General features: G+C 44.2%; 2 protein-coding genes across 3 annotated transcripts in view; one reads left to right on the top strand and one right to left on the bottom strand.

Annotated features, from left to right (window-relative positions):
• The first annotated feature begins 1736 nt into the window (after positions 1–1736).
• RMC1 (regulator of MON1-CCZ1) lies at positions 1737–23580 on the top strand. Of its 2 annotated transcripts, none has more exons than XM_037031927.1 (20): positions 1737–2045; positions 2696–2772; positions 5461–5545; positions 6371–6427; positions 7533–7619; positions 11506–11646; positions 11938–12041; positions 13597–13686; positions 13779–13884; positions 14832–14943; positions 17496–17540; positions 17776–17829; positions 18985–19113; positions 19650–19756; positions 21258–21377; positions 21672–21749; positions 22093–22197; positions 22293–22361; positions 22440–22665; positions 23422–23580. In XM_037031927.1, exons 1-20 carry the CDS (start codon positions 1890–1892, stop codon positions 23499–23501), a joined length of 2028 nt encoding a protein of 675 aa, XP_036887822.1. In that variant the 5' UTR covers positions 1737–1889; the 3' UTR covers positions 23502–23580. The 2 variants fall into 2 exon arrangements, with proteins under 2 accessions (XP_036887822.1, XP_036887828.1); XM_037031933.1 differs by lacking the exon at positions 1737–2045 and adding an exon at positions 2243–2522.
• Positions 22876–25428, bottom strand: part of NPC1 (NPC intracellular cholesterol transporter 1) — a 53161-nt gene continuing 50608 nt past the window's right edge. The window contains exons 24-25 of the mRNA XM_037031943.1: positions 24712–24874; positions 22876–24057 (exon numbers count right to left, since the gene is read on the bottom strand). Of these exons, the coding sequence (XP_036887838.1) occupies positions 23975–24057; positions 24712–24874 (246 nt within the window). The 3' untranslated portion in view covers positions 22876–23974. The remainder of the gene's footprint in view (positions 24058–24711; positions 24875–25428) is intronic.

Here is a 25428-nt window from a genome sequence, read left to right on the forward strand (position 1 = left end):
TAACAGAAGGTTCTGGAATGCTGGTGAGTGAATGACAGAGACAAGGACAGGAAGCAAGTGGTATAGCCACATGACAGAAACCTCACAGGAGCAGGTTTTGTGTTTTTTCTTTTCTCTCTTCTTCTTGGACATCTTGGCACCATTATCTAAAGACACTGAGTCTTGAGAATTCGGCAGGGAAGTAGGGAAGATCAAGAGTTCTGTTTTGGATATGTAAATCCAAGGACAAATGACATCTCCTTGATGATCTCTCGAGAAGAGAGAGGACTGCCCTTGCCATGCTGTGCATGCATCTCCACGTGGCTGGAAAAGACCAATCCCTCAATATGCACTCTGGGGCCCACCCACCTCACCTCGCCTGGATGCCTACTTTTTCATCTTTACCTGTCAAAAACCATTCTCACTCCATGCAAAGATGCCCCAGCCCCACTCTTCATAAATGTGATCTTCCAACTCTCCCTCAGAGGTACCTGGGGATTTGCAGATTCCTGGGCTCCCCCCAAGACTTGCAGGGTTCTTAAGCACATTAAAGTCAGAAGAGCCTCTTTCCTGCTTTCATTGTAAACACCAATGGAAGTCATCCTTTATCCCTACTTTCACTCCTTCCATCCCAGGCCACCACTATCTCCATCCCACTAATCCCCTCAGAGACAAACCGCTCCAGGTCAGCATTTGCCCGCTATCACCCCTTTCTCACTTCCAACCCTTGGCAGTATGGCTCTGCCCCCTGAGTCCTGCAGGGATGGTCTCCCAGATGAAGCGCCAGTGTCTTCCCTGAGATAAAATGGGGAAACACTTCAGTGCTTTCCTTACCTGACTCACCAGCTACCTGAAAGTCTCTTCACTCAGCTTCAGAAGCAAACCCCAGCCCTGCCCACGGCTTTCTCTTTCTGTTGTACTTCTCTGGCAGGCTCTGCTTGTTCTCTTTTACTGATGTCTCTTCCTGGCCTCTATAGGTTGGTTTTACGTTGCTTTTCCCACTTTACGTCCCCGTCTTAGGCCATCCCATCCTATAGCCAATTCCATGGCTTCAAATACCATCTATATTTCAACAGCTCGTTTCTACCTGTAGCCTGGTCACTCTCCTGGTGAGCGTCAGACCTGTAAATCTGTCTAGATGGCATTCTCCTTAGATTCACGTCCAAAAAGCAGCTCGTGGTCTTCGCCTCTTCCCTGCCATACTTCTCAAACGGCTGTTTCTTACAGAATGGTGCCAAAACCCATCTGTTTATTAAGAATGGGCACCGAAGAATACCTGATCCCTACCTTCCGTCCCCCAGTCCCTGGAATGAGTTCCTGTCCATGCCTTCAAATATCAAAGCCATTCAAAAGAGGCCGTTTGGCCCGCAATCTAAACTTGCTTCCGGTTCCACACACTGCCCAGAGCATCCGCGCTGACCACAGGACTCATCTCCTTTGCACTGTAAAGTTTACAACGCTGCCACAGGCAGGCTCAGTAAACCCTTTGAAAGCAAGGATGAACCTTCCCTACATCAAAGGTAGCCCTGTCCCACGCGGGCAACCGGCCCTGAGCAAACCTCCCGGGATGCTTCACAGCGTACACTCTCTGGAAGACGCGCACCGCCACCCGGCCTCCGCGCGGCCCTGGCTTCCGGCCCCGCGGCTGCAGACCGCCTCCCCGGGACCCCGCCCTCGCGCAAAGAGGAGGAGCCGTGTGCGCCGGTGGGGCCCACGGCAGCCGGGCGTCTGTCGCCGGTTTAAGCGGGGAGGGCCGCGGGTCACGTGCCGGAGAGCGTGGGGGTGTGGCACCAGGAAGCGGCCTCCGAGCCCGGGGAATCGCAGCCACCGCCGCCGCCGCCACAGAGGCAGTGACTACAGCCAGGTCCAACTCCCTGCACCCCTGCACCGGGCGCCGCTCGCGCTTGTCCATGCTGGCTTCCACCCCGGGTCCCCCCGCTACTGCCGCCTCCGCGGCGCCTGCCATGGGCGAGGAGGACTACTACCTGGAGCTGTGCGAACGGCCGGTGCACTTCGAGAAGGCGACCCCGGTCAACTGCGTCTTTTTTGATGAGGCTAACAAGCAGGTTGGCGCCAGCCCTCATCTTCCTTCCCCGTGCCTCCGGGCGCGCCCTGCCCGCCGACCCCGGCGCCCCAAGGTCGCCCCGCGCGCACGGGCGGGGCGCGGGGGAACCAGGCCTGGGGCCTCCCCTAGCGTCCCGGCGCAGCACCGGCGCCAGCGCCTTCCTGTTGGGTGGGTGGAGGGACCCGGCTCCACCGCGGCCGGGGCTTTCTTCTCCACAGTGACAGCGGGATGGACCCCGAGCAGGCGCCACTGACCGGGTGCCCGTTGGCCAGCGTGGTCAGCTGTAAGCAGGCGGGTCTTTTCCCGGCGCCTTTTCTTGGACGTAGGCATTGAGAGCTGTATTATTCTCGGAATTTTGGACAGAGGGGAAAGCAATGTAGGGAGTATAGCAGGATATGGTTAAGCGGCGCGTTTGCCAAACTGGACTAAAACTTAGAGCCTCGAGGTCCTCCGACCCCGTCATGCACAGTTTGGAATAGTAAACTTTTCGGTTTCTACTCTCGCTTCTTATTATTCATGTGAACACCAAGCATCACAGATTGATATGTGCCGTGTTGGTTTAGCCGAACCAAGGGTTCGGTGCCGCAGGGGTGTTCACTTGTAGGTTGGTATACTGCCCAGACCGTTAACATTGCTGCTTTCCCCTCCCAGGTGTTTGCCGTTCGATCTGGTGGAGCTACTGGGGTGGTAGTTAAAGGCCCAGATGATCGGAGTCCCATCTCATTTAGGTAACAACACTTTCGGAATAATTTCAGTACATAAATGACGTTCGTCTGTTTCTCATTCACGTGGTGGTTTTGAAGTTTTCTCCTTTGTGTGCCTTAAGAGGTCTGGAGTGTGAGTGTGCATGCGCATGCGGATACCTGTCCAGTAGGAGGGGGGAAGCAGACCCTTGCTGTGCAGTTTTCGTGGCACAGACTCTACTTCTGGTCCGAGTGAACATGTGGAGTACTTCCCTGTTGATTTGGGAGCCAAATATTCCCTAGTAGGGCCCCTACTTCCTGGTACTTGAAATTAGCAAGTCAGTGCATTACTGATTTGCCCATTTCCTGTTTCTTCACGGAGGAGAACCTTCATTTCTTCGTTAGGTCTAGGTCTTCCCAGAGTGTTTGGAAGGTGGAGGAGATGGTTGGATCAGTGTTTTTCAGGCAATAATGTATATTTAGAAAATCCCAGCTCTGACTACTTTAGGTGACTGGGTGTCCCAGTTTGCGCAAGCGGAATAGCAGCTCCTTTCCCTTGAGAACTATTGGGTTGGCCAGAAAGTCTGTTTAGTTTTTTCCGTAAAGTAAAAGACACAGTTTTCATTTTCATTGATAACTTTATTGATTTGGATATTTCGAGTGTGTCAGCTGTCTCCTGCTCTTGGCTTGTAGTGGGTGGAGGCCAGGAGTGCTGCCAGACATCTTCCAATGCACCAGACAGCCTCACAGCAAAGAACTATTTGGCCCAAATGTAATGGCACCAAGAAGCTTCTCAAACCACTTTGACACAGTCACAGCACCTTCTCCGTACCCACACACAATTTTTTTTTGCATTTCAGTTGCGTTTTTACTTTTTTTGAAATAATACAGCATAATGCACTGAAAATGTTGAGTATCTTCTTCCATCTCCAGTATTAAAATGGCTGCACAAAAATTCACCAATTTTGATAAGTTTTTTTTTTTTAAATGCGTGATGATGTGACAGTTGTCACAGTACAATCTAACAGCGCTGTTTGAATGAAGTTAAAGACAAGCACTAGGAGAGCCATTGTACGGAACAAATGTAACGGGCTTTTTGGCCCACCTAATACCTCAATTTGGCTAATAAACTATCTGGTCATCTTGACTCCTGTGATTACAGAAGGGGAAAGTACAATATAGGCCCTCAGTTCAGTGGTGACTTAAAAAATGTTTACAGTTGTCCCATGCTGATAGGAAGCAGTTTTTGAGGTAGAAAATGAATCACATATCATTTATTGGGCAAACGCTGTTGCAGGGCCTCTCAGGCATCAGGCATGTGAAGGCTTTGAGTTAGCCTGGCACCCTTTTGGGAAATGCATACTTCAGAGTGGGATACAAGTGAGGGGGCACATGTGCTGTACCAAGAATGTGGACACAGGGATGAGGTGTGACATTTACCTTGAGATTGGAGCGGGAAGGCCTTGGAGAAGACGTAGGCTTTGAGCAAAACTGGAGAGCTTAAATGGGAAGATTCCAGGTAGGGAAGACAAGAAGGCCTTCCAAGTGGAGAGACCACAAAGTGCAAAGGTGAACAATCATGGTGTTTGGGGAACTCTAGGTCTGTGTAACTAAAGACCAGGTGTCCATGCAGGGAGGGGAGGTGGGGGTTGGCGGGAACCTTATGTATTCTGCTATGGAATCAGGGTTTTATCTTGTTACTGAAAATTTGTGAGGCAGGACGTGGCGCGATCATATTGGTGTTTGGAAAGATCATGCGAGTCGTAGCCTTGGGGCTGAATGGATTGGGAGCGTGTCAGAGTGCAGGACACCACTGAGAGATGGTTGTAGTCTGAGCGAGGCGTGGTGAAGACCAGAGCGAAGGCAGTGTAGCTGGTGTTGCAGTCACTTGGTGGTCAACGTGAGAGTGAGCCCATGATGGTCCAGATTTGGGGGCATCGTTGGGTTTGAGGGGGAAAATGCTGAATTTGCCCTCTTTTAAAAACATTTTATTTGTTGTTAATAGTAGCCTTACTGTGTTGTAATTATTATTAACTGAATGTATTTAACATATGCGTACATCCATGAAACCATCACCATAATCAAGATAATGAACAGCCCATATTCCCAAAAGTTTCTTCATGCCCCTCTGTAGTCCACCCCTTGATTTCCCTGTTTGAGGTGGTTGTGAGACTTCTAGGTGGGACCATGTTGAGCCATAAGGTAGCAAATGGGAAAGAGGACACTGATGTTTCAGAAGCTTTGCTGTGAGAGCAGTGGGGAGAGAAAGCAGAGAATTTTGGAGGTCACTGTGGGTATTGGGGTACCTCGGAGATACGGTGGGTTTGATTCCAGCCCACTGCAAACAGTTGTAATCTGCTTGCTGGTGGAGGGTCTTGCCTTCAATTTGTAAAAAAAAAAAAAAGGCAACATCTGTGAAGCACAATAAAGCGAAGGAGAATAAAACAAGGTATGCCTGTGTGTACATTATCTGTCTAAAATGATTCTTAGTTGAAAGTGCACGTGATCTCAATTTTCCCATCACTTGCTATCTGCAATACTGAGAATTTCTCCAGCAGTTTATTGCTGATTGGATTTTGTTTTCTGAAAAGAGGTTCTACTGTTAGCTTCAGAAGCATAAGTTTAATTTTAAACTAAGATTTGCTGCTTCCTGAATATTTAACTTCTTTTTTCTTCTGACAAAATGATAGACGCTAGAGTTTAACTCTTAACACATACTCTTTCTTCTTAAAGAATGGAAGACAGAGGAGAAGTGAAGTGCATTAAGTTTTCCTTAGAAAACAAGATATTAGCTGTTCAGAGGACCTCAAAGACTGTGGTAAGATATATCTTTAAATATAGTATAAAGAAAAGGACATTAGAAGTACATTTGGAAGGGAATGAATTGCAAATATCCAGTGGTAAAGGAACCATTTATTATTTTAATGTCATGAAAGCTATAATTGTGTTGAGTTGTATTTGGAATTTTGAAGAAAAACATTTGAATTGATAAATACATATGACCTTAGTTTGTTATTTTTGACTTAAATTAAAAAAAAACTAATTTGGAGCCTCAAGCATCTTTTGTATGGATCAATAGCTAGCATTATTAACTGTCTGAGTATATTTTTGGCTACTTTGTGAATGACGTTTACTGGGGCAACTCCATTTATTCATTTTTCTTATCTTTGAATGCTTAATCTAATAGGAACAGCTATTCAGAGTTGGAGCAACTTGTTGGCATTTGAGCCTTATAAATATTCATCACTTGTAAAGTGATGTAAAGTAGAGAAAAAACTGTTGAGAAAGAGGAAGAATCTTCTTTCCTTCCATCAGTATTACTTGCAAAATTTTTGGAAAGCCTCTTGTAAAATGTAGAGTGATGCATTTCTCTGAAATCAACCATTTGGAGAATGAATTTTCAAAATCAGTTTCTAAACCCTAATTGAATATTGGGATTAATTCTTTTTAAGAAATTGAATTGTTGACCTGCTGCTTTTAAGGAGGCAGATTGTCCAAATTGGTCTTTTTATTTTTCCTGTCTTTGGGTTTTTGTCAGTTTTTTTCTGATCACTTTTCACATTTAATTTTTTTTTTGTCTGTTGTGTTCCAAAGTGGGTTGGTGCCTGATCCAAATTTCTCCTTATTTTTTTTCTTTGTTCAGGATTTTTCTAATTTTATCCCGGATAGTTCTCAGCTGGAATACACTCAAGAGTGCAAGGTATGGGCCGTACCCATTCGCAGCTGGTCTGCGTGTAACTGCGTGGGTTCCGCTGGTGGAGGTACCTGGTAGTGTGGGAACTGAGAGCTTAGACTGGAAGACAGACTGCCTTGTGCTTGGACGTGCTGCCTGTGGGCTCTTTGACTTTGGGCAGGTTTTAAGCCTGTTTCTACGTCTGAAGATGGAGTCAGGAGGATTGGATGGATGGTGGATGGTGCACACCTAACTGTGTCTGTACTCGGTGGCTGCTGTCTTCTTGCTGGCCCTGGGCTGGCACTTCTGGGTCAAACCCTGGATTCCTTTCACAGCTGCCTCTTCGGAGGTTTGTAGAATGGGAGGTTTTGCCTTTCCTGGTTATGTTTTCTTTCTTCGATTTACCCTTGTCATGTCCTTCCTCTTTCTTTCCCTCAGTGTAGATACTAGTCCATATTAATTAGATTTGCTGGGCATAATCAACTAGGCTAGAGAGGGCTCAGCTAAAAGTGGCAATGTGGTATTTCCTGGAGACGAGCAGAAGCTGCTAGTGGATGGGTATGGCTTTTGGCATCTTCGTAATGGTTTTGCTGAACGGAGTTCAGCGCGGGCTCCTCAGCAAGGAAGGGCACATCTGCCAGACAGCTGACCCCTCTGCAGACCCGCAGTTCCTCTGTGGACAGCACAGGTGGCTGTCCTAGCCCTGTCTGCCCTCAGGCTCAGGGCACCGCTGTTCACCAGGCTCAGGGCACTGCTCACCAAGCCCACCGTGTGGGCTTGAGGCCCCCAAGCCCATTTTGGTCAGCACTTACTGAGAACCTTTAGGTCTTTATACTTGTATAATGGCAGTTTTTACAGCGTGTTTCACTAAGACAGCATCAGCTGCCTTTTGGTTCCCAAAGGTAGAAGTTGGCATCTGAGGGCCTTTCTGTGAAACTAAGGCTCCTTCTGCTGGGTTGACCGGAATAACTAGACCCAGTGAGGGGCTGTAGGTGAGATTCTGGGAACACTGCGTTTAAAAGGAAGTTTGATTTGTTAATAAGTAACTTTTATTAAAGAGTAATGCAGAGTAAGCTTTTGAAGATATATACGTTTTTGTTATTAATTTTAAAAATTTTATAATTCTTTTCAGACCAAGAATGCCAACATACTAGGATTCTGTTGGACCAGTTCCACTGAAATTGTCTTCATCACAGATCAAGGAATCGAATTTTACCAGGTATTATTTATCCCTTATGTTTGGAGAACAGTCTGTAATAGCATTTTAGTAGCTTTGTGAATTCGGCACTAAATAGGGATTTTGAGATTCTAGAACTTTAGTCTCTTGGTTGGGTTTTAAATCTTTTAAAAAAGATTAGAAATCTTTTTTTCTAATTACAAGTAATACATGTTTTTTATAAAATGTTCAAACATTACCAAATTATATGGAAAGAAAAGTTTCCTGTAATCCCTAGAAATAATTCACATAAACACTGTGGCCCAGGCTGGTGTAGCTCAGTGGACTGAGCACCGGCCTGCAAACCAAAAGGCCAGTTCTATTCCCAGTCAGGGCACATGCCTGGGTTGCAGGCCAGGTCCCCAGTGGGGGCATGTGAGGGGCAACTGATTGATGTTCTCTCTCACATCAATGTTTCTCTCCTTCTCTTCCTCCCTCTCTTCCCCTCTCTCTAAAAATAAATAAATAAAATATTTTTAAAAAAGTTTGGTGCATATTCCTCTATTTTTTCCTACACACAAAGGTTTTAGGTACCTTTGTGACTGACTTTTTTTTTTTGCCTAGCAGTGTGTCTTGGATATCTTCCCACATTTTATTCTGACTGAGTTGTGTTCTACTGTGTGTGGTTATACTAGTTTATTTAACCAATTACTTATTGATGAGCATTTGGCTTGTTTTCAGTTTTTGCATTTATAAACAGTCTCCAGTGAACATGCTTGCACTTTTTTTTAAAAGATTTTATTTATTTATCATTAGAGGGGAAGGGAAGGAGAGAAGGAGAGAAATATCAGTGTATGGTTGCCTCTCGTGAGTCCCCCCACTGGGAACTGGCCTGCAACCCAGGCATGTACCCTGACTTGGAATCGAACTGTGATCATGTGGTTCGCAGGCCCGTGCTCAGTCCACTGAGCTACACCAGCCAGGGCTACATGCTTGCACTTTTATAAGCACCGTAGGAATCTCCATTTTTCACATCTTTGTCGAAAGTGGGTGTTACCAGTCTGTAGACACTCGTCAGTCTAAGAGAGGTGGAAAGGCATTCTGATTTACATTTTTCATCATTTGGGGGCTAAGCATGTTTTGAATTTGTGTGTTGTCCATTTGTATTTCCTCTTCAGTAAACTGTCTCTTCGTCTTAAAGGAAAATTTTGTATTGTAAAAATCGTGTTATGAACTTTACCATCTGTTTTTAAGTGTGCAGTTTAGTATATTCACATTATTGTGAAACAGATCTCTAGAACTTTTTTGTCTTGAAAAACTAAAACTCCCTACCCATTAAACAGCTCCTCTTTCTAGCCCCCCACAGCCCCTGGTAACCACCATTTTACTTTATGTTAATTCGACTAATCTAAGTAACTCATATAAATGGAATCATATAGTAATTATGCTCTGTGACTGGTTTATTTCATTTACTGTAGGTACTCAGGTTTCATCCATGTTGTAGTATATATCAGAATTTCCTTTTCAAAGCCAAATAATATTCCATTGTTTGTATAGAGCACATTTTTCCCATTCATACATTGATGGACACTGGTTGCTTTCACCTTTGAGCTCTTGTGAATCCTGCGGCTGTGACTATGGCTGTGTAAGTATCTCTTCAAGATCCTGCTTGAAGAGACCCTTTGACTTCAGGTCTTTTGGGTACCTACCCAGAAATGAGACTGTTGGATCATATGGTAATTCTGTTTTTAATATTTTTAGGAGTTGTTATGCGGTTTTCCATAGCAGTTATGCCATGTTACATTCCCACCAGCAGTGCAATGAGGGTTCCAATTTCTTCACATCCTCACCAGCACTAGTTGTTTTGTTTTTTAAATCAATGATAGCCATTCTTCTGGCTGCGAGACGGTGTCTCATTATGGTTTTCATTACATTTCTGTGATGATTCGTGATATTGAATATCTTTTCATGGCTTCTTGGCCATTTGCATGTGCTCTGGAGAAATGTCTTGTCAAGTCCTTTGCCCATTTTTTAAATTGGCTGTGTTATTTTTGTTGTTGAGTTGTTGGCATTCTTTAGATATTCTGGATGCCAACCCTTTAGCAGCAGTGATTGGCACATGTTTTCTCCCATTCTATAGGCTGCCTTTTCACTCTCTCGATTGTTTACTTTGATGCCCCTGCCCCTCCATCTTTTTATTGAGCTGACCAAAAAGTCTGTTTAGTTTTTTCTGTAAAATTAAAGACACATTTTTTTCACTTTTACCAATATCTTTATTTATTTGGATATTTTGAGTGTGTTGGCTATATCCCGCTATTGGCTTCTAGTGGGTAGAGACCAGGGGTGCTGCTAACTATCCTCCAGTGCATCAGACAGCCCCACAGCAGAGAATTAATTTGGTCAAATGTCAGTAATACCAAGAAACTTTGTACCATTTTTGACATGTTCGATCAGTCTCAGCACCTTCTCTGTATACTGCACAAATCTTCTTTTTAGTTGTGTTTTTACCTTTCTTGAAATAATAAAGTGTAATGTGACAAAAATGTTGCATATCTTGTTCCATCCGCAATATTAAAATGGCTGCACAAAAATGCACCAGTTCTGATAAGTTTTTTAAAAAATGCATGCTGATGTGACAGCTGTCACAATACAATCTAACAAAATTGTTCCAAATGAAGTTAAAGGCAACTAAGTGCTACTAGAGCCATCATGTGGAAAAAACTACACAAACTTCTTGGCCAACCCAATAATGTGTTCCAGCTGGCTAACCTATTGAGAATGCTTCTGAGGTCTCTGAGTGGAGCTAATGTAGGGGTGTCAGGACTCATTTGGGTTTGAGTTGTTGACCTGTCAAAAGTAGTATAATGTAGGATCTATGGGTGGAGAAAATACACCTGTGTAAGCAAACCTGAGAGGTTAGTGCCATAGTGCTTTACTGTAGGGCTGTCATTAATTCTTTGCCGTGAGCGGCAGAAGAACACAAACTTCACAGTAGTCCCACACACAGAGAAAGGGAACCGCCCGTGAGACAGCGCAGAAAGGGGAAGGGTGGACTGCTTTGGGGAAGGGTTCCCGGGCCATCGTCTGTAAGGATGTGTTCTGTTCTCTGTGTTGAGAAAGTGTCCATCCGAGCATCTGGATGGTCTTCAGAACTTCAAGAAATAAGTTAGGAAAAGTAAATAAAAACACAGCTCCCCCAAACAAATAAACCAAAAGGAAATGTAAGAAAGAGAATTCTAGCATCTCTCTTTATTGTGCCTGCCTTACCAGGAAACTCGACCCAGACTTCCACGTCAGGGCTCCAGTTCAGTGTTCTGGGAGCTTAGTGTCTTGGGGGCTCTATCCAGTGTTCCTTAATCTATCAGAACATTTAAAGTATGTTTGCCTTGATTTTAAAATACTGAGTTTGCGTGCAGAGTCTCATGAGCACGTCTGTTAGAAAAAGGGAGCTGCTCCCAGACTCAGTGGGAACTGGAATCGAGATGGGACCAGACGAAGGCTAATGCTGCACATCGGACTGTGGCTGGGGTGGTGCTCCGGGCCTGTGAGGCATGGGTTTGTTTGGATCATGTCCCCGAGGGGTGACAATGTCGCTGCTTTTTGCTATTTGGTGGATGGCACCTGAGAATGCAGATTCAGACCTGGGTCTTTTGGGGAAATGGCCTGCCCCACCCATAACTGTATAACTGGTGAGGCAGGTTGTCTCCTCTCCCTGGGCCTTATTTTCTCCTCTGTCAAATATGAGTACGCCAGCGTCTCCGAGTTCTGACGAGAGTGTATGAGCTAAGGTTTGTAAAGCACTGAGCACCAGCATTGAATAAGTGGTAGCTGTAATAAATAAAAAGTAATTTTTTGTTTAACTTACTGTTTTTTTCTGCTTATTTTTTAAAATTTATATCCTTCTGAAATTTTTCTAAGTGAAGATTCTGTTTCTTGAACTTTGCATCAGGTATTACCAGAGAAACGAAATCTGAAACTCCTGAAGAGCCAGAATATCAATGTGAACTGGTACATGTACTGTCCAGAGAGCGCTGTGATTCTGCTGTCCACCACAGTCCTTGGAAACGTGCTGCAGCCCTTTCATTTTAGGGTAAGTGTGAGCCTCCTTTAAAAAAAATTTTTCCCTCTCCCGCCCTATTCCTTTAACATCTGAAAGTGCTGCAAAGGGGCAAGTTCTTCTAACCTTAATAACCTTGCCGCCTCTGATCCCTAGAGGGCACAATGTACCATCCCCACACCTCCCAGAATGACTCATTCTGCAGGGGCAGTCATGTGAGTAAAGTGCATAGAGTGTGTATATCCTCAATGATTTTATGTAGGGAATGCAAAACATCAAAGGGGTTTAATAAACTTTTCCTAAAACTTTCTTTCCCCTCAACAGGCTGGCACTATGTCAAAACTGCCCAAGTTTGAGATTGAATTACCAGCTGCGCCTAAGTCCACTAAACTGAATCTTTCTGAGAGAGATATTGCGATGGCAACAATGTATGTTTACCTTTTGACAGACTTCCTTTTGTAATTGCTTTTAGTGATACGAGTAGTAGAAGCGCATTGTAAATACTCCAGGGCTGCCCACTCCGTAGGTCGCCTCGGACCGCACAGTAAGGACTTCCCCTTCCTGTTTAGTGTCTAGATCTTATGACCGTGGATTTTATGAATGCCATCTTCTTGGGGTTCTTCTTTGATTTTACTGGTTTTGTGGTCTCAGGAACGTTTTTTCAACACGCTAACCTCATAAAATGAGAACATCGAACCAGTTTATTTCTTGGGTATATCTTAGTTTGGGGATTTTTCTTGTATTCTGTGAGTTGAAGTTTATCAACTATTTTTTTTCCTAAAATATATCCTAATTGTTCTAAATGAGAACATAGTTTTAAAGTTTTATGTTTATCTAACCAACATGAAACCGAATTACAAAATATACCTTCCTTACGTAGGAAGGCATGTTTTCAGTTGGGAATGCCAGTTTCTTAATTTGTAAGCTTTACTATGAAAAGTTCAAACACACTAAAATAGAAACGAATGCAAACCCCCTCTATAATCCTAATCAACAGTTATCAAAATTTTGCTTCTAAATTACTTCTGATTTTTCTATGGCCTAAAACAGTGGTTTCTAAATTTAAAAAACTCCTAGCAGTAACAATGACCCCTAACTTTTTTTTTCGAAGGAAATCTGTGGCTTCTTGGTTTAGGAAACAAAATGAGAGCAATCCTGGCCAGAGTGGAGGTGGGACCCACTCCCTTCCCTGCGGTCCGTTCCCCATTCCTGTNCAAACACACTAAAATAGAAACGAATGCAAACCCCCACTATAATCCTAATCAACAGTTATCAAAATTTTGCTTCTAAATTACTTCTGATTTTCCTATGGCCTAAAACAGTGGTTTCTAAATTTAAAAAACTCCTAGCAGTAACAATGACCCCTAACTTTTTTTTTCGAAGGAAATCTGTGGCTTCTTGGTTTAGGAAACAAAATGAGAGCAATCCTGGCCAGAGTGGAGGTGGGACCCACTCCCTTCCCTGCGGTCCGTTCCCCATTCCTGTGACAGTTAATAGCACGGTGTTAGCCACCAAAATAAAAATGTGGGTGCAGGAACTGTTCACACCACATTTATTAGATGAGGCATAAAAATGAAGAGTGATTATATTTTCCTGTCACTAAGGAATTTATTCATTGTACAACACTTGGAAAATATAGAAAGTTAGAGGAAAAGAAATGGGACCTCACTTATTACTCAAGGATAATTATTAACAACAGCATGTATTTCTAGTTTTTGGATATTATTTATAAATTTGAATTTTTCTTTTAAAATATTATGATCAAGCTATAATTAGCTTTGCATCCCCCTTTGCACTGCACTTTATTAGGCTTTTTTTTTCTCTGACTAATTGCACTTGCTTTGCAAACGATTTCATTGGTTGCAAGATACTCCATTAAGTGACCGTTTCATAATTTACTTAACTGTAGCCTTATAATTCAGCACTGAGAACGGAGGTGTTTCAGACTGCTAACTGTGACGCACCTCTCTGTTCTCTAATCAGCTACAGACAGCTCTACGTTCTCTTCCTGAGGCATCATTCTCGGACCTCCAACAGCACCGGAGCGGAGGTCGTCCTGTATCATCTACCACGGTACTCTTAATGCTCTCTCTCCTCTTCCTTCCATTTCAAAGTCTAAACTAAAGCTTGTTGATCCGTTTCTTGACCTCTTTGTTATCCTACAGAGAAGGTGCCTGCAAAAAGATGCACATACTGAAGTTAAGTCGGACAGGGAAGTTTGCCCTGAATGTGGTGGATAACCTGGTAGTCGTTCATCATCAGGACACAGAGGTATGAGCTGCGTGGGGTTGTCTGGTCTGGATTAGCACAAGTCAGGGTTGCTTAAAAGAGTTGTGGAAATCGACAAAACATTCTGAGCACAGACTCGAAAGTGCTTTTTATGCAGAAGGTTTTGGAATTCTAGATAGAAAAGGGTTTGGTATATCAGATGGCTTAGAAAAAAACAGTGATTTGCCCTGGCTGGTGTAGCTCAGTGGATTGAGCGCGGGCCTGTGAACCACACGATCCCAGTTCGATTCCCAGTCAGGGCACATGCCTGGGTTGCAGGCCAGTTCCCAGCAAGGGACACACGAAAGGCAACCATACATTGATATTTCTCCCCTTCTCTCCTTCCCTTCCTCTCTAAAAATAAATAAATCTTAAGAAAAGAGAAAGAAAGAAAAAAACAGTGATTTCATATCAATCAATTAAAGATAATTAAAAACTATTTCAGATAATAATACATGAGGAGATTTGACTTTGGAGCAATTATGTGGTTGAATCAACTAAACTGGGAGTTCACTGCAGAGCCATTGTGTTACATGGGCGCTTTGTGTGTATAGGTGATAATGGCTTTGATGCTCTCTGGCCTAAGAGAAAGCCAGAACTAAAATGGCAGTAGACAAGCCACTTCACTGCCATGTCGGCAGGAGGGCGGTGACACCCATATCTCTGACTGATGAGGATGTTGTCACTGAAAAAGATCTGCTTAAACCCCCTAGTGCTCTCCAATGGAAGCATGTTGTAAGTGTCAGGAATGTGTGTTAGAGTGTATAAAATGTAACGGGAAGTTGTAATGTCGTACCAAATTACTCCTCAAAGAAGAACTAGACAGTAGGGATGGGACGCAAAGAGACGTTTCAAACAAATCTGAAACAGCAAGGTACGAGGCGATGAAAGCGCTAAGCCAGTCTGTGATCTGTGTGGGCATCACAGTCTGACCTTTTTCTCCACCTCAGACATCGGTGATTTTTGATATCAAGTTAAGGGGAGAGTCCGACGGCACCGTCACCTTCCATCACCCAGTGCTTCCTGCTCGATCGATTCAGCCCTACCAGATCCCCATGGCAGGTAAAGGGGAGGCCCCATGTAGCTGCGGGTCACGTTCAAGATGGGGTGAGGAGGCTGTGCAGAGGGTCCCAGATCTGTTTGCTTTTATGAGTGGCTGTTCTTCTTTTCTAAATTTTTTTTCCAGTTCTGTCAGCTAAAATTGTGTTGTCATGAAACATATTTTATAAGATAAATGGATCATCTTCTTAAGAAAACAGAATGATTTCTCTTCTCTGAGCTTTAAAATGGAGAGTTGTGATTACCCACTGAAGCTGAGAGATTTTTAAATGTTGAATAAGCCTTTGACGGTTTCTGATGTCCTGTGCTCTGTAACCCTGAGATTAAATTTGGCTACCGTGGCTATTTGAATGTGGGGTCACTTTTCTTTATCTTTCTTATGTTCTGTGTCATAGTTATGATAAATATGCCTTCTCTCCTGACTGATGGTCACAGTAAGTGCTTAAGGCTGTGGTTCTCCGATTCTCTCTTTTTTTAAGAGTTTAAGGTGAGAGGATTTGTTAGTGAAGTAGTGGCTCAGGGGGACGGCTACTCCACAGGCAGAGCATCCTCGCAGGCTGTTCTAGGTCAGTTCCAGCTGAAGAGGTGCAAGTGGGAAGTTTGAGAAGGAAGGAGGTCAGCATTTCAGGAAAGGGGAAAGAAACCATTTCGTTCCTTTGGCCTGTGCCTAGTTGATTTCAGATAGTATCTAGCTCTCTCTTAAAGGAGATTGTAGTACAGAATAAGTTAGTTGAAGTTCAGTGTGTAAACCATAAAAGGTACACACTGGAACTTTGGTAGCAATGTATTCATCTTAAAGGGAATGGTCAGATAGCATTGGTGAGTTGGCCCGGCCCACAGTCAGGGTGTCCTTGTACCTGTCACAGAGACAATCCAGAGCAGGCTGCAGCTGATGGTTCAGCAGGAGCACCACCTCTGGCCTGCCCTTCCAGTCTCATTGGGTCAGCCAGAGCTCCCTGGCAGAGCCTGTAAGGAAGGAGGTAGTTCCCACATTTGGATTGGCTTTTTGGCCTTCTGTGTTCTTTCCAGCTCCTTTTTTCCTCAATAATAATGTTAGCATTATTGGCATACCTAGTTTTATTGCACTGGACTTTATTGTACTTATTATGTGTTGCACTTTCCCCCCTCACCCGAAAATTGAAGGCAAGGCCTTCCACCGACAGAAAGTATACCGCCCCCCACCTCCCTGACTCATCTCTTTCCTGTTCCCCTCCACCCAGCAGAGGTGGGGGAGACTTGGGAATCAAACCTATAATATCTTGGAGGTATGCCTGTAAAAGAATAGATTGTATCAAGAGTTGTACCTTGTATCTGCTGCTTACTTGTCATTAAGGTGTCTGCTGGTGAGTTGGGGAAAAATAACTCTTAAACATTTAAAACACCATCATCATTATTTAGGACAGGTTAGAAGGCAGTCAGATTCTAACTGGTTAGTTTTGATAAAGCCAGTGCCACGTGTGGTCAAAATGATGTCCAAGGCTAAGATTAATAAAAATGTTAGGAGTCCATTGAATCTTTGGGCTGCTACGCTGTGGGCTGGTAAAGCGTATTTTAAGGTTAATGCCTTTTTGTTTCGTGTTACCTGTTAGACTGTAAGCCCCTTGCAGGCTTGTAGTATCTTTGTTTCTGGCCCACCCTGTGCATTCAGCAGCTTTGGGGGATGCCAGCAGCCCTTATTTCTCCCTGTTTTTGGTCTCGTTGACCCCTGGTTCTCACTGACTCCACATTGGGACCACCTGGGGGCTTTAAAAACCACAGCCATGTGGCTCTCACCAGAGAGCATTGAAGACAGTGTGATGGGCAGCCAGTGTTGAGTTCCACATCTAAGACTCTGCTCTTAGGTTCCGAATGCAAGTGTTCTTTGCTCCAGCTTATGTGAGGGGTTCCTTTCTTCTTTGGGGAGTCTGTTAAAAATCCCCGCCTTTTCCAACTAGCTGATTAAAACGATGTTTTGATTGTACCTGGGTGATTGGAACAGAACTGAGAATCATGTCTCCTTTACAGGGCTGCGTTTCTCAGGTTCACTGTAGGCTGCCTGCCTGGCATGTGACTTACTGGTAGTTATGAGTCCCTGTCAGGAGGGCTGTTGCTCTGCTTCCCAGACCTGATCTCTGTGCCCAGACCCACTGCCGTGTGCAGTGGAGACACGAGCTGACTATTTAAACTATTTAATTGAACTAATTAAACCAAAACACTTGTATTCGAGATGTTCTCAGTGAATTATCTGAGTATTTGATTTTGAGTCATCCAGGTACATCACCTAGTTCTTTAATGTGTGTGTAAATGATGATGACTCATCTTTGTTTAACAGAAACAACACTGAACGACATGCTTTCTCCTTCTGGGGAAGACAGTTTCTTGGCTTGTTCTCAACTTCCTCCCTGTATGTTATCAATGGGACAAGCCAGTTCACTTCTTCCTTGATCAACTACAATTGGATAAACATGTACTGAAGGCTTTAAAAAGTATTACATTTCACATCTTAAGTACTAGTATTGGCAGCATTTTCCGGTTGCATCCTCAGTCCTTGCACACCTATGTTTTCTTGATTGTAGGTCCTGCTTCTGTGACCAGCCAGTCTCCTGTCCCGTGTAAGCTCTGTATCCTTGACAAAGGCGTTGGTGCCGTGCGCAGAGGGCAGCTGTTGCCCCCTTACCCTGGTGTCTGAGGCTCCGGAAGCCCTGCCCTCAGGAGCCGAAGTGGGGAAGGTTCTTAACCACCGAGGGGCGGGCATTTGGAGCAGCCTCAGCAAATGGGCGGAGGCAAGTGCTAATTGGAGCTGGGTTTGCCTTTAGTTTTCATCTCTTCTGGTTTAGAATTTCCTATAACATGTAGATTCTTCGTCCTGGATTGTCTTTCAACCTGATATCATTATCAGCGCAAGCCAAGGTGGGTCAGAGGGGATGACTGTCGTGTTAGAGAAAAAACAGTGCTTGTTGACTTTGGATGACATTGGTAGCCAGTGATGTTTTCAAGGTGAATCTCTGGGAAGTGACTTCTTCTTTCAACCTGGGAGTGGGATTATTTTTTCACTTTATCCCCTTTTCTCTACTATGTGTATATTTTCTCATGAACATATACTGCTTTTATAATTAAAACAACTAAGAATTACTGTTCCCCTGTTTTAAACTACCTCATGTCTGTCCATTCTGAAAAGGCAGACCCCACAGCACTGTAAGCAGGGCCCCCCATCCCCCGCCAGCACGTCCACCCGTGCCCACACCCCTTTCCGTTCTGTGTGTGCCTGGGGCTGCGCTCCTGTGCCCACTGTGCTAGGGAAGCCTCCCTTGGGGTGTGAGTTGTTTCTTGTTTGGTGATCCTCTAACACCTTGCATCTTTCTCTGCGAGAGTACTTTTTGCATTAGTCGTTAGCCATCTGAGTATTTTCTGTCTTGCCCCTGGGATTCTTAAAGAATCAGTCCTAATGACCTAGGCAGCACCCCCAGTCTCTAATGAATTCTCTCCTGTCCACCCAGAAGGGCACAAGCTCTGTGCCAGCCATGGGAGAATTGAGAAGGGGTCGCTCACATCATTCTTAATGTACTGTTCAGTTCTCTTGTGGATTCCCAACGGAGAGGGGCTGTTCCTGCCTGCCCGGCAGTGTCAGTGTTCAGGGAGTCCCTGGATTGACGGATGGATGAACTATGAAATTCTTTTGGAATTACCTTTGACTAATGAGCCCGTGCAGGAGAGAGGAGTATGGGACTGAAGTTAATGCCGCGTGTTAATGTCTTTTCCACCGTTAAGGATGAAGGGGGGCTAAGTGTGGGGAAGGAGCTGCTCTGAGTTGATTTAAGAGCTCTTTGCCCCCGTACTTAGGGAGCTACACCATTGATACACCTCTGAACCAGAGGGTTACTTTGTTCTAAGGAATCAGCTGGGCACACTGTAATCTGGCCATCCGTCCTTCTGTTGTCAAGCAGGTCCTGAATGCCCTAGACTACACTTTATTTGCAAGAAAAAGTCATTGACTGCTTTGCAGTACTTCTGGGCTTTTGTTTGGGTTTGAGTCGTATGGTTACATTTGCTGCTTCTTAAACCCAGGTTACCTCTGGAACCTCCAAGTGAAACTTCAGCCCATAGTAAACCTCTTGCCGGATAAAGGGAAACTGATGGACTTCCTCCTGCAGAGAAAGGAATGCAAGCTGGTCATCCTGTCTGTCTGTTCACAGAGTGAGTGGGCAGATCCTTCCCTGTTGGCCTGATTCTAGCCTGTGCTGCCCAACACCTTTCACTGGGAGCCAGGACGCCTTTCTGTGTCTGGTCTGTAGCCCCATTCTCCATTTAAAGCTTTTGGGCTATTTCAGCCACTGGAAAGGCTAATAAACATAAAAATTACTTGTAGGGGCTTTGGTAGAAAAGACTAAATAGTAAGTAGGATGATTCCAGGTAAAAGTGGACTTGAACCTGGACACATGTGAGCATCGGGCCTACCATCCATAGTTTTAAAACGTTTTTCAGAATCCAAGCCACTGACTACATAGTATCTACTTTGAGACTCTTCTAGGGATATGCCATAGTTCCTTTTTTCAAGTAACCAGAAAGGGCTGCTGAGTTGAAGGCTTTGGGTCTCTAGACTATGTCTTTGAATGCCCTTTAAAGGTATATATTTGCACTGCTCGATAACCCTTTGGATTTAGTTTTTTTACCATAGCGACAAGTTCTGAAGTTGTGGTTGGTTGACCTCTGCAAACGTTGATTCTTTCCAGTGTTGAGTGAGGCAGACAGAGCAACACTGCCTGTGATAGCCACTGTTTTTGACAAACTCAGTCACGAGTATAAAAAGTACCTGGACGCTGAGCAGAGTTATATGATGGTAAGTTGCATGTCCATCCCAACCCCCGTATATTTCTAAGTAATTTTAATGCAAGAGTCTGATGGAACGTGGCCGTAGTGGGGAGCAGTAAAATCAGGGTTCCTGCATCCGGCTTGAGGCTGCATCTCACTAAACGCCTCCACCCTTTGTTTGTTTGTTGTTAATGTTTGATCTTATATGTAGATAGACCCTTGGTCTTGCCTCTCTTTTATAGATGAAACTGGTCTCATCTTTGTATTATTTGTTTTTATACATGATTCCACCAACTCAGAACCTACACTTAATTAGAAGTAGAATCATTTGTCGTGTCTTTTTTTCTTTCCTGTTCGGATGTAATGGCTATAAAAATAAGACTTATCGTGGCATTTTGTCAGTATCCTATCAGTGATGACTAAATATTTGCACCGTGCTCTCACATACTGGGCTGAAATGTTTGTTGCGAAGGGCTGGGGAACACGAACATCGCCTGTTACAAGGTTTGCTGGAATGTGAGTGCATTCTGTCATCTGAAGCTAGAAAGTAAAAAGTTTAGGACAAGTGGAATGAATGATCTCACTGAAGGATCTGATTACCGAAAGCTAAAAATGGAAGTGGTTTTAAACAACAACAAAAAATCCAGAAATCCCCTCAACTTCAGCTGCTCAAGGATAACAGGACTGATGCAGGTTGCTGAAGGTGGCCTGAGACCTCGGGGCCCACGGGACCCTGCCTTCTGTCGGACGCGGTTTGGGGAAGTGGGAAGGCCTAGCTCTTCGAGATCCTTCCCTCCGTTCTGCTGCCTGTGTACTGGGCTGTGGGTGTCAGTGGGTCTGACCCCAAATGGCAGTTTCTGTGTGTCTCTGCTCTGTGGCTGTTAGGTTTCATAAACCCTTGCCCGCGAAGAGTGTGGTCCACCGTCTGCAACACTGGGGCACCTGGTGCTTCTTAGACATGGGGGTTCTCAGGCCACCCCAGCAGCACCTGCAGAATCTGCATTGATCTCCACTGCGTCGGAAGTTAGGTGAAGTAGTCAAGGTCCTCTCAGAGCTCTCCTGCTCAATAATATTTGGGGAGCCTTACAACCTTTAAAAAAATCTAGATACAGACTTATTATACAAGTGTTCACTCAATGTAGGATCAAGGCTTCATAAAACAAAGATATAGCAAGCCATTTCATTTTATTAGATAACAAAAGCCAGATAGTCTGTGATTAATAAAATTAAGAGTTATTTTTAAGAGGTTAAAAACAGTATGATATCCTTTAAGGGAAAACTGTGACTTACACTTTTTAGTTCCATCCAACATGAACACTCCTTGTTTCCAAGATGATCAGCTCTTGGCTTTCTATTTCTGGACTCTTCCCCAAAGAGCACAGGAAAAAGTTTTGTCTAAGTTGTGAAGTAAGTGTCGTGCCTGCTCAGATTTGAGGTTCACAGCACCTAGAAACTGAGCCTTTTTGGATTTATGGCAAACGCAGCGTTGCCGAGGATGATTCAGACCACATGGGTAATTTGTTGCCTAGGCGGTGGAAGCGGGGCAGAGCCGGAGCAGCCCACTCCTCAGGAGGCCGGTGCGGACCCAGGCTGTGGTCGACCAGTCTGACATGTACACCCACGTCCTGTCGGCATTCACCGAGAAAAAGGCAAGTGATGGCCGGAAGAAGCCGCTGCTTCCTGCTTTGGGCCAGTAGAGTCTCAAAACAAAGATCATTTGAAGGGAATTCAGGAAAACTAGAACGCGTGTGATTTGAATAATAGGATTACTTTGGGTGAGGACCTAGTTCTGATAATATGGGAAAGGTTCTGGAGGGATTTGTGCAAAACCAGCCAAACAGCACCAGGCCAATTTAAAAGGAAGAAAAAGGGGAGGGGGAGAAGCAAGGTATTACGTGTAAGCTCCTCTGACGGTTCTAAGACCAGTTTTGTTTTCTGTGTAGGAGATGCCTCATAAATTTGTGATAGCTGTCCTGATGGAATATATTCGCTCTCTCAACCAGTTTCAGATTCCAGTACAGGTACCTGCCAATCAGTGTTGTGGTCCCACGTTAGAGGAGCAGAGGGATGTGTTTAAAAAGTAGTAACAGCACTGTCAGTATCTTAACTAAGATGACTATGTTTTATTGCCAAAAGGGTCTGCCAGCCTGACTCGAGTTCTGAGCGGCTTTTCTGACGTCACCAGTCGTTCTTACTTAGTTAGAGCAAGTGGTCTGTGTCCAGGGGCTTCACCTGCACGCTGACCAGTTCTCTTAATGACGGACACTTTGGTCAGTCAGAGTAGCTGTGGTCCTCGACAAGCGCAGCCGCCAGTCTGTTGTAGTTGAGTGGTTTGAAAGCGTCTTTCCTTCTGTTTGTCCTCAGCATTACCTGCACGAACTTGTCATCAAGACGCTTGTCCAGCACAACCTCTTTTATATGCTGCACCAGTTCTTGCAGTACCACGTCCTCAGTGACTCGAAGCCTTTGGTATGTGTTGCCAGATTTTTGCCTCTGTGATTAAAAACTTAACAGTTTAATCTTCCAACACCTTGGGCTGAACAGTCTGAAAATCTGTCTTTCAGGCCTGTTTGCTGTTATCCCTGGAGAGTTTTTACCCTCCTGCTCACCAGCTGTCTCTGGATATGCTGAAGGTAAGACTCAGCCAAGCTTCCAGTTGAATAAGTATCTGGTCCTGTTGCTTGCATTTATCTGGACTTTTCTCTTTCCAGCGACTTTCGACAGCAAATGATGAAATAGTAGAGGTTCTTCTTTCCAAACACCAAGTGTTAGCTGCCTTGAGGTTTATCCGGGGCATTGGTGGCCATGACAACATTTCTGCGCGAAAATTTTTAGATGCTGCGAAGCAGACTGAAGACAACATGCTTTTCTATACCATATTCCGGTTTTTTGAACAGCGAAACCAGCGTTTGCGAGGGAACCCTAATTTCACACCAGGTGAGGATGCGGCAGCAGGGAAGAGACCTGGAGTGACCACAGACTCCGTAGCGGGAGGACACTGGCAGCTGGTGGGCGGGAAGCCTTTGGTTAGGAGGACTGCTGACTTCAGTTTTTAAAGAACAAGTCTTAACAGTCTGCCTAACCCTTAGCCTATTATTTGTAGTATGAGTGAAGTCAGTGTGTTAATGGACCTGAATTACACTTTGGAACTTGCAGTGTTTGGGAGGAGACGCATATTCAGGGCCAGTTCAGGCAGTCTGAACAGCTTGTGTGTCTGACAGCGGCTCTTGTTGGAATGTCCCTTTCTGGAGACTCAGGAACTGGTGGCCAAGGGCTTTAAAGAGCCTGGGGCTTATCAATGTTTCAGGTTTAGGACGGGAACATTGGCAAATCACTCATCCCAAAATTATGAACGCTAAGGATGGGGAAGGAACATATAACTTTATTTCAGGTCTGCCAACTTCTAGCTTAGTGTACAGTGTCAGGGGCACTGAGTACAATGACAGGCTAGCTGCTCTCCTTGTCTCTTGGGGCAGGTGGTGGTTTGCCAGGGGTTGGGAAGGTGCCTGACCAGTTTTGCAATGGTATGAGCTGTGAAAATAGAAAGGATAACTCAAAAGCTGAGGAAAACAAAGTATTTTATGAGGGAAAATAAATTAAAACCCATTACACACATCTGTGAGCTGCAGAGTGTTCATTCTCTTATTTCTTTTTGTGCCTTGTCTAATGGATTATATCTGTTTTCATTTATAGGAGAACACTGTGAAGAACATGTTGCTTTTTTCAAACAGGTTTTCGGAGACCAAGCTCTAATGAGGCCTACAACATTCTGAAGTCACTTGCTAGCTTTTTTATATAAAAATGTGTACAAAGTTAATTTATTGCATTAATAAAGCTCTTTAAACTACAAAATGTTATAATAAAGTATATCTGCAACATCCTGAAATGTCACTAAAAATATGGTATAGAATTTGTGAGATGGCTTACTCCTAAAAAAAGGAGAAACATTGCATTGATTGGCCTTCAAAAAAGTGCCAGTGGGTCGTATCCACAGGGTCCTCGTGTCAGCCTTCTGCTTGCTGAAGAACTGGGTTTCATTCCTGGAGAACCGAGGAAGCTTCAGTGTCCCAGGCTGCCTTCAGGGTGAATGACAGTGCTTTACAAGTCCGTTGCATTCCTGAGTTTACTAGTCAAAGCTGCGGCTCTGGTAACACTCAGTGTTCAACTTGGCCTTGACCTTGCAACAGCTGTCCATAGATGACTAGCCTGCAGACACAGTTCAAAGTCCCCCAACCCTGTAAGGGGATTAGAAATTTAGGAGTTGTTCTCTCTCTGTGCCTTTATATCGCTCTCGAGCAGCCAAACTTTTGGCTTTATTTACTGATGGTCCTGTGAAGGATAAAAGGGATAACACTGTATCATTTCCTTGAGAGAAAGGGGGGTAGTTTGTATTGTAACAGAACTACCCTTTCCATCTCCCAGACATTGAAAAAACCAAAAGCCCTCATTTTATCAACCTATTTCCATGCTTCAACTTAGTCACAAAACTATAAATCAGGTAAATTAGTACTGCTCTTTGAACCATAAGTCATGGAAGCTGAAGTGGCCAAAAAAGGTGGAAGGATAGACTCAAGGTAAGAGCCGAGGGCCAGAGGCAGTGTTCTGCCAGAACGGTGAGTTGGGGAAACCAAATCGTCAGCTCTGCCGGGTTGTGATCTGGCTGTCCAGTCACTCAAGGTCATTCATCTCAGCAGCAAGGAGGAACTAGCTGCCTGGGCTCCTGACATTCAAACTTATTCACAGTCAGACTTGAGGGCCTTCTTGTGCAGACAAATCAGGCGTCCAGAAAAGTGCTGGCAGTTTCCTAATGAAGTGGTTTGGAGGATCAAGAAGCCCTGGATAGGACTATTTTTTCTCATACAAATTTTTTATTAAAATGACTGATTACTATAAGTTCAAGTACTTCAAAACACTGCCCCAAGACATCACTTCTTCAGTAACATACTTCCTCCATCCCACTTATTCAAATATTTGAACACTTACCTATATAACTGAGTAAGACAGGAAGGAATATCAGTCCATGAGTGGCTCCCAGTAAGACCATAGCTAAATACATCCTGAAGTAGAATACCTGGAAAATTTGAGACTTGGCAAAGGCCAACACCACAATCCCTCCAAATTTAGTAAGTGTGATTCCACTGAATACCTAAAAGAAAGATGGTGTTAGAAATTGCTTTCATCAATTATAACTGACCATTTCCTAATAGAGGTATTTCTTAACAGTGAAGGTCAAAAGTCACTGGGGACTGAACCCTAGCTTTCAGAGTTACTGCTATGTCGCATTATGTTCTACTTAAAATTGTATTTGCTGCTTATGAGTCTGAAACAAAAGGTATTATAAGGATAAAAGGATAAAGCTGTATATTCTGCATAGACACTGTTCTGTCTCTACACAGATACTTCTCTGTATTCTCAGATGAAAACTACTTGAAGTGTACAGAATTGCTAGGAAGTGGTTTTAGTTGTTCCTCTGTAACAGTATTTAGTGTGTGTTAGTTGATTGGCTGGACTAGGATGCAGCTGAACTAAAGAGATTGTCCAGACATCAACTACAAATTGCTCAGTGTGCTCTTGCTTTTTCAATACACATATCTGGCCTGTGTTTTATATTTTTAAAGATTTTATTTATTATTAGAGAGAGGGGAAGAGAGGGAGAGAAACATCATTATGTGAGAGATCACATTGACTGGCTGCCTCTCA

Source organism: Sturnira hondurensis, unplaced genomic scaffold (genome assembly GCF_014824575.4).
Source record: "Sturnira hondurensis isolate 20B ecotype Veracruz unplaced genomic scaffold, ASM1482457v3 Scaffold0001872, whole genome shotgun sequence".
NCBI classification, from domain to species: domain Eukaryota; kingdom Metazoa; phylum Chordata; class Mammalia; order Chiroptera; family Phyllostomidae; genus Sturnira; species Sturnira hondurensis.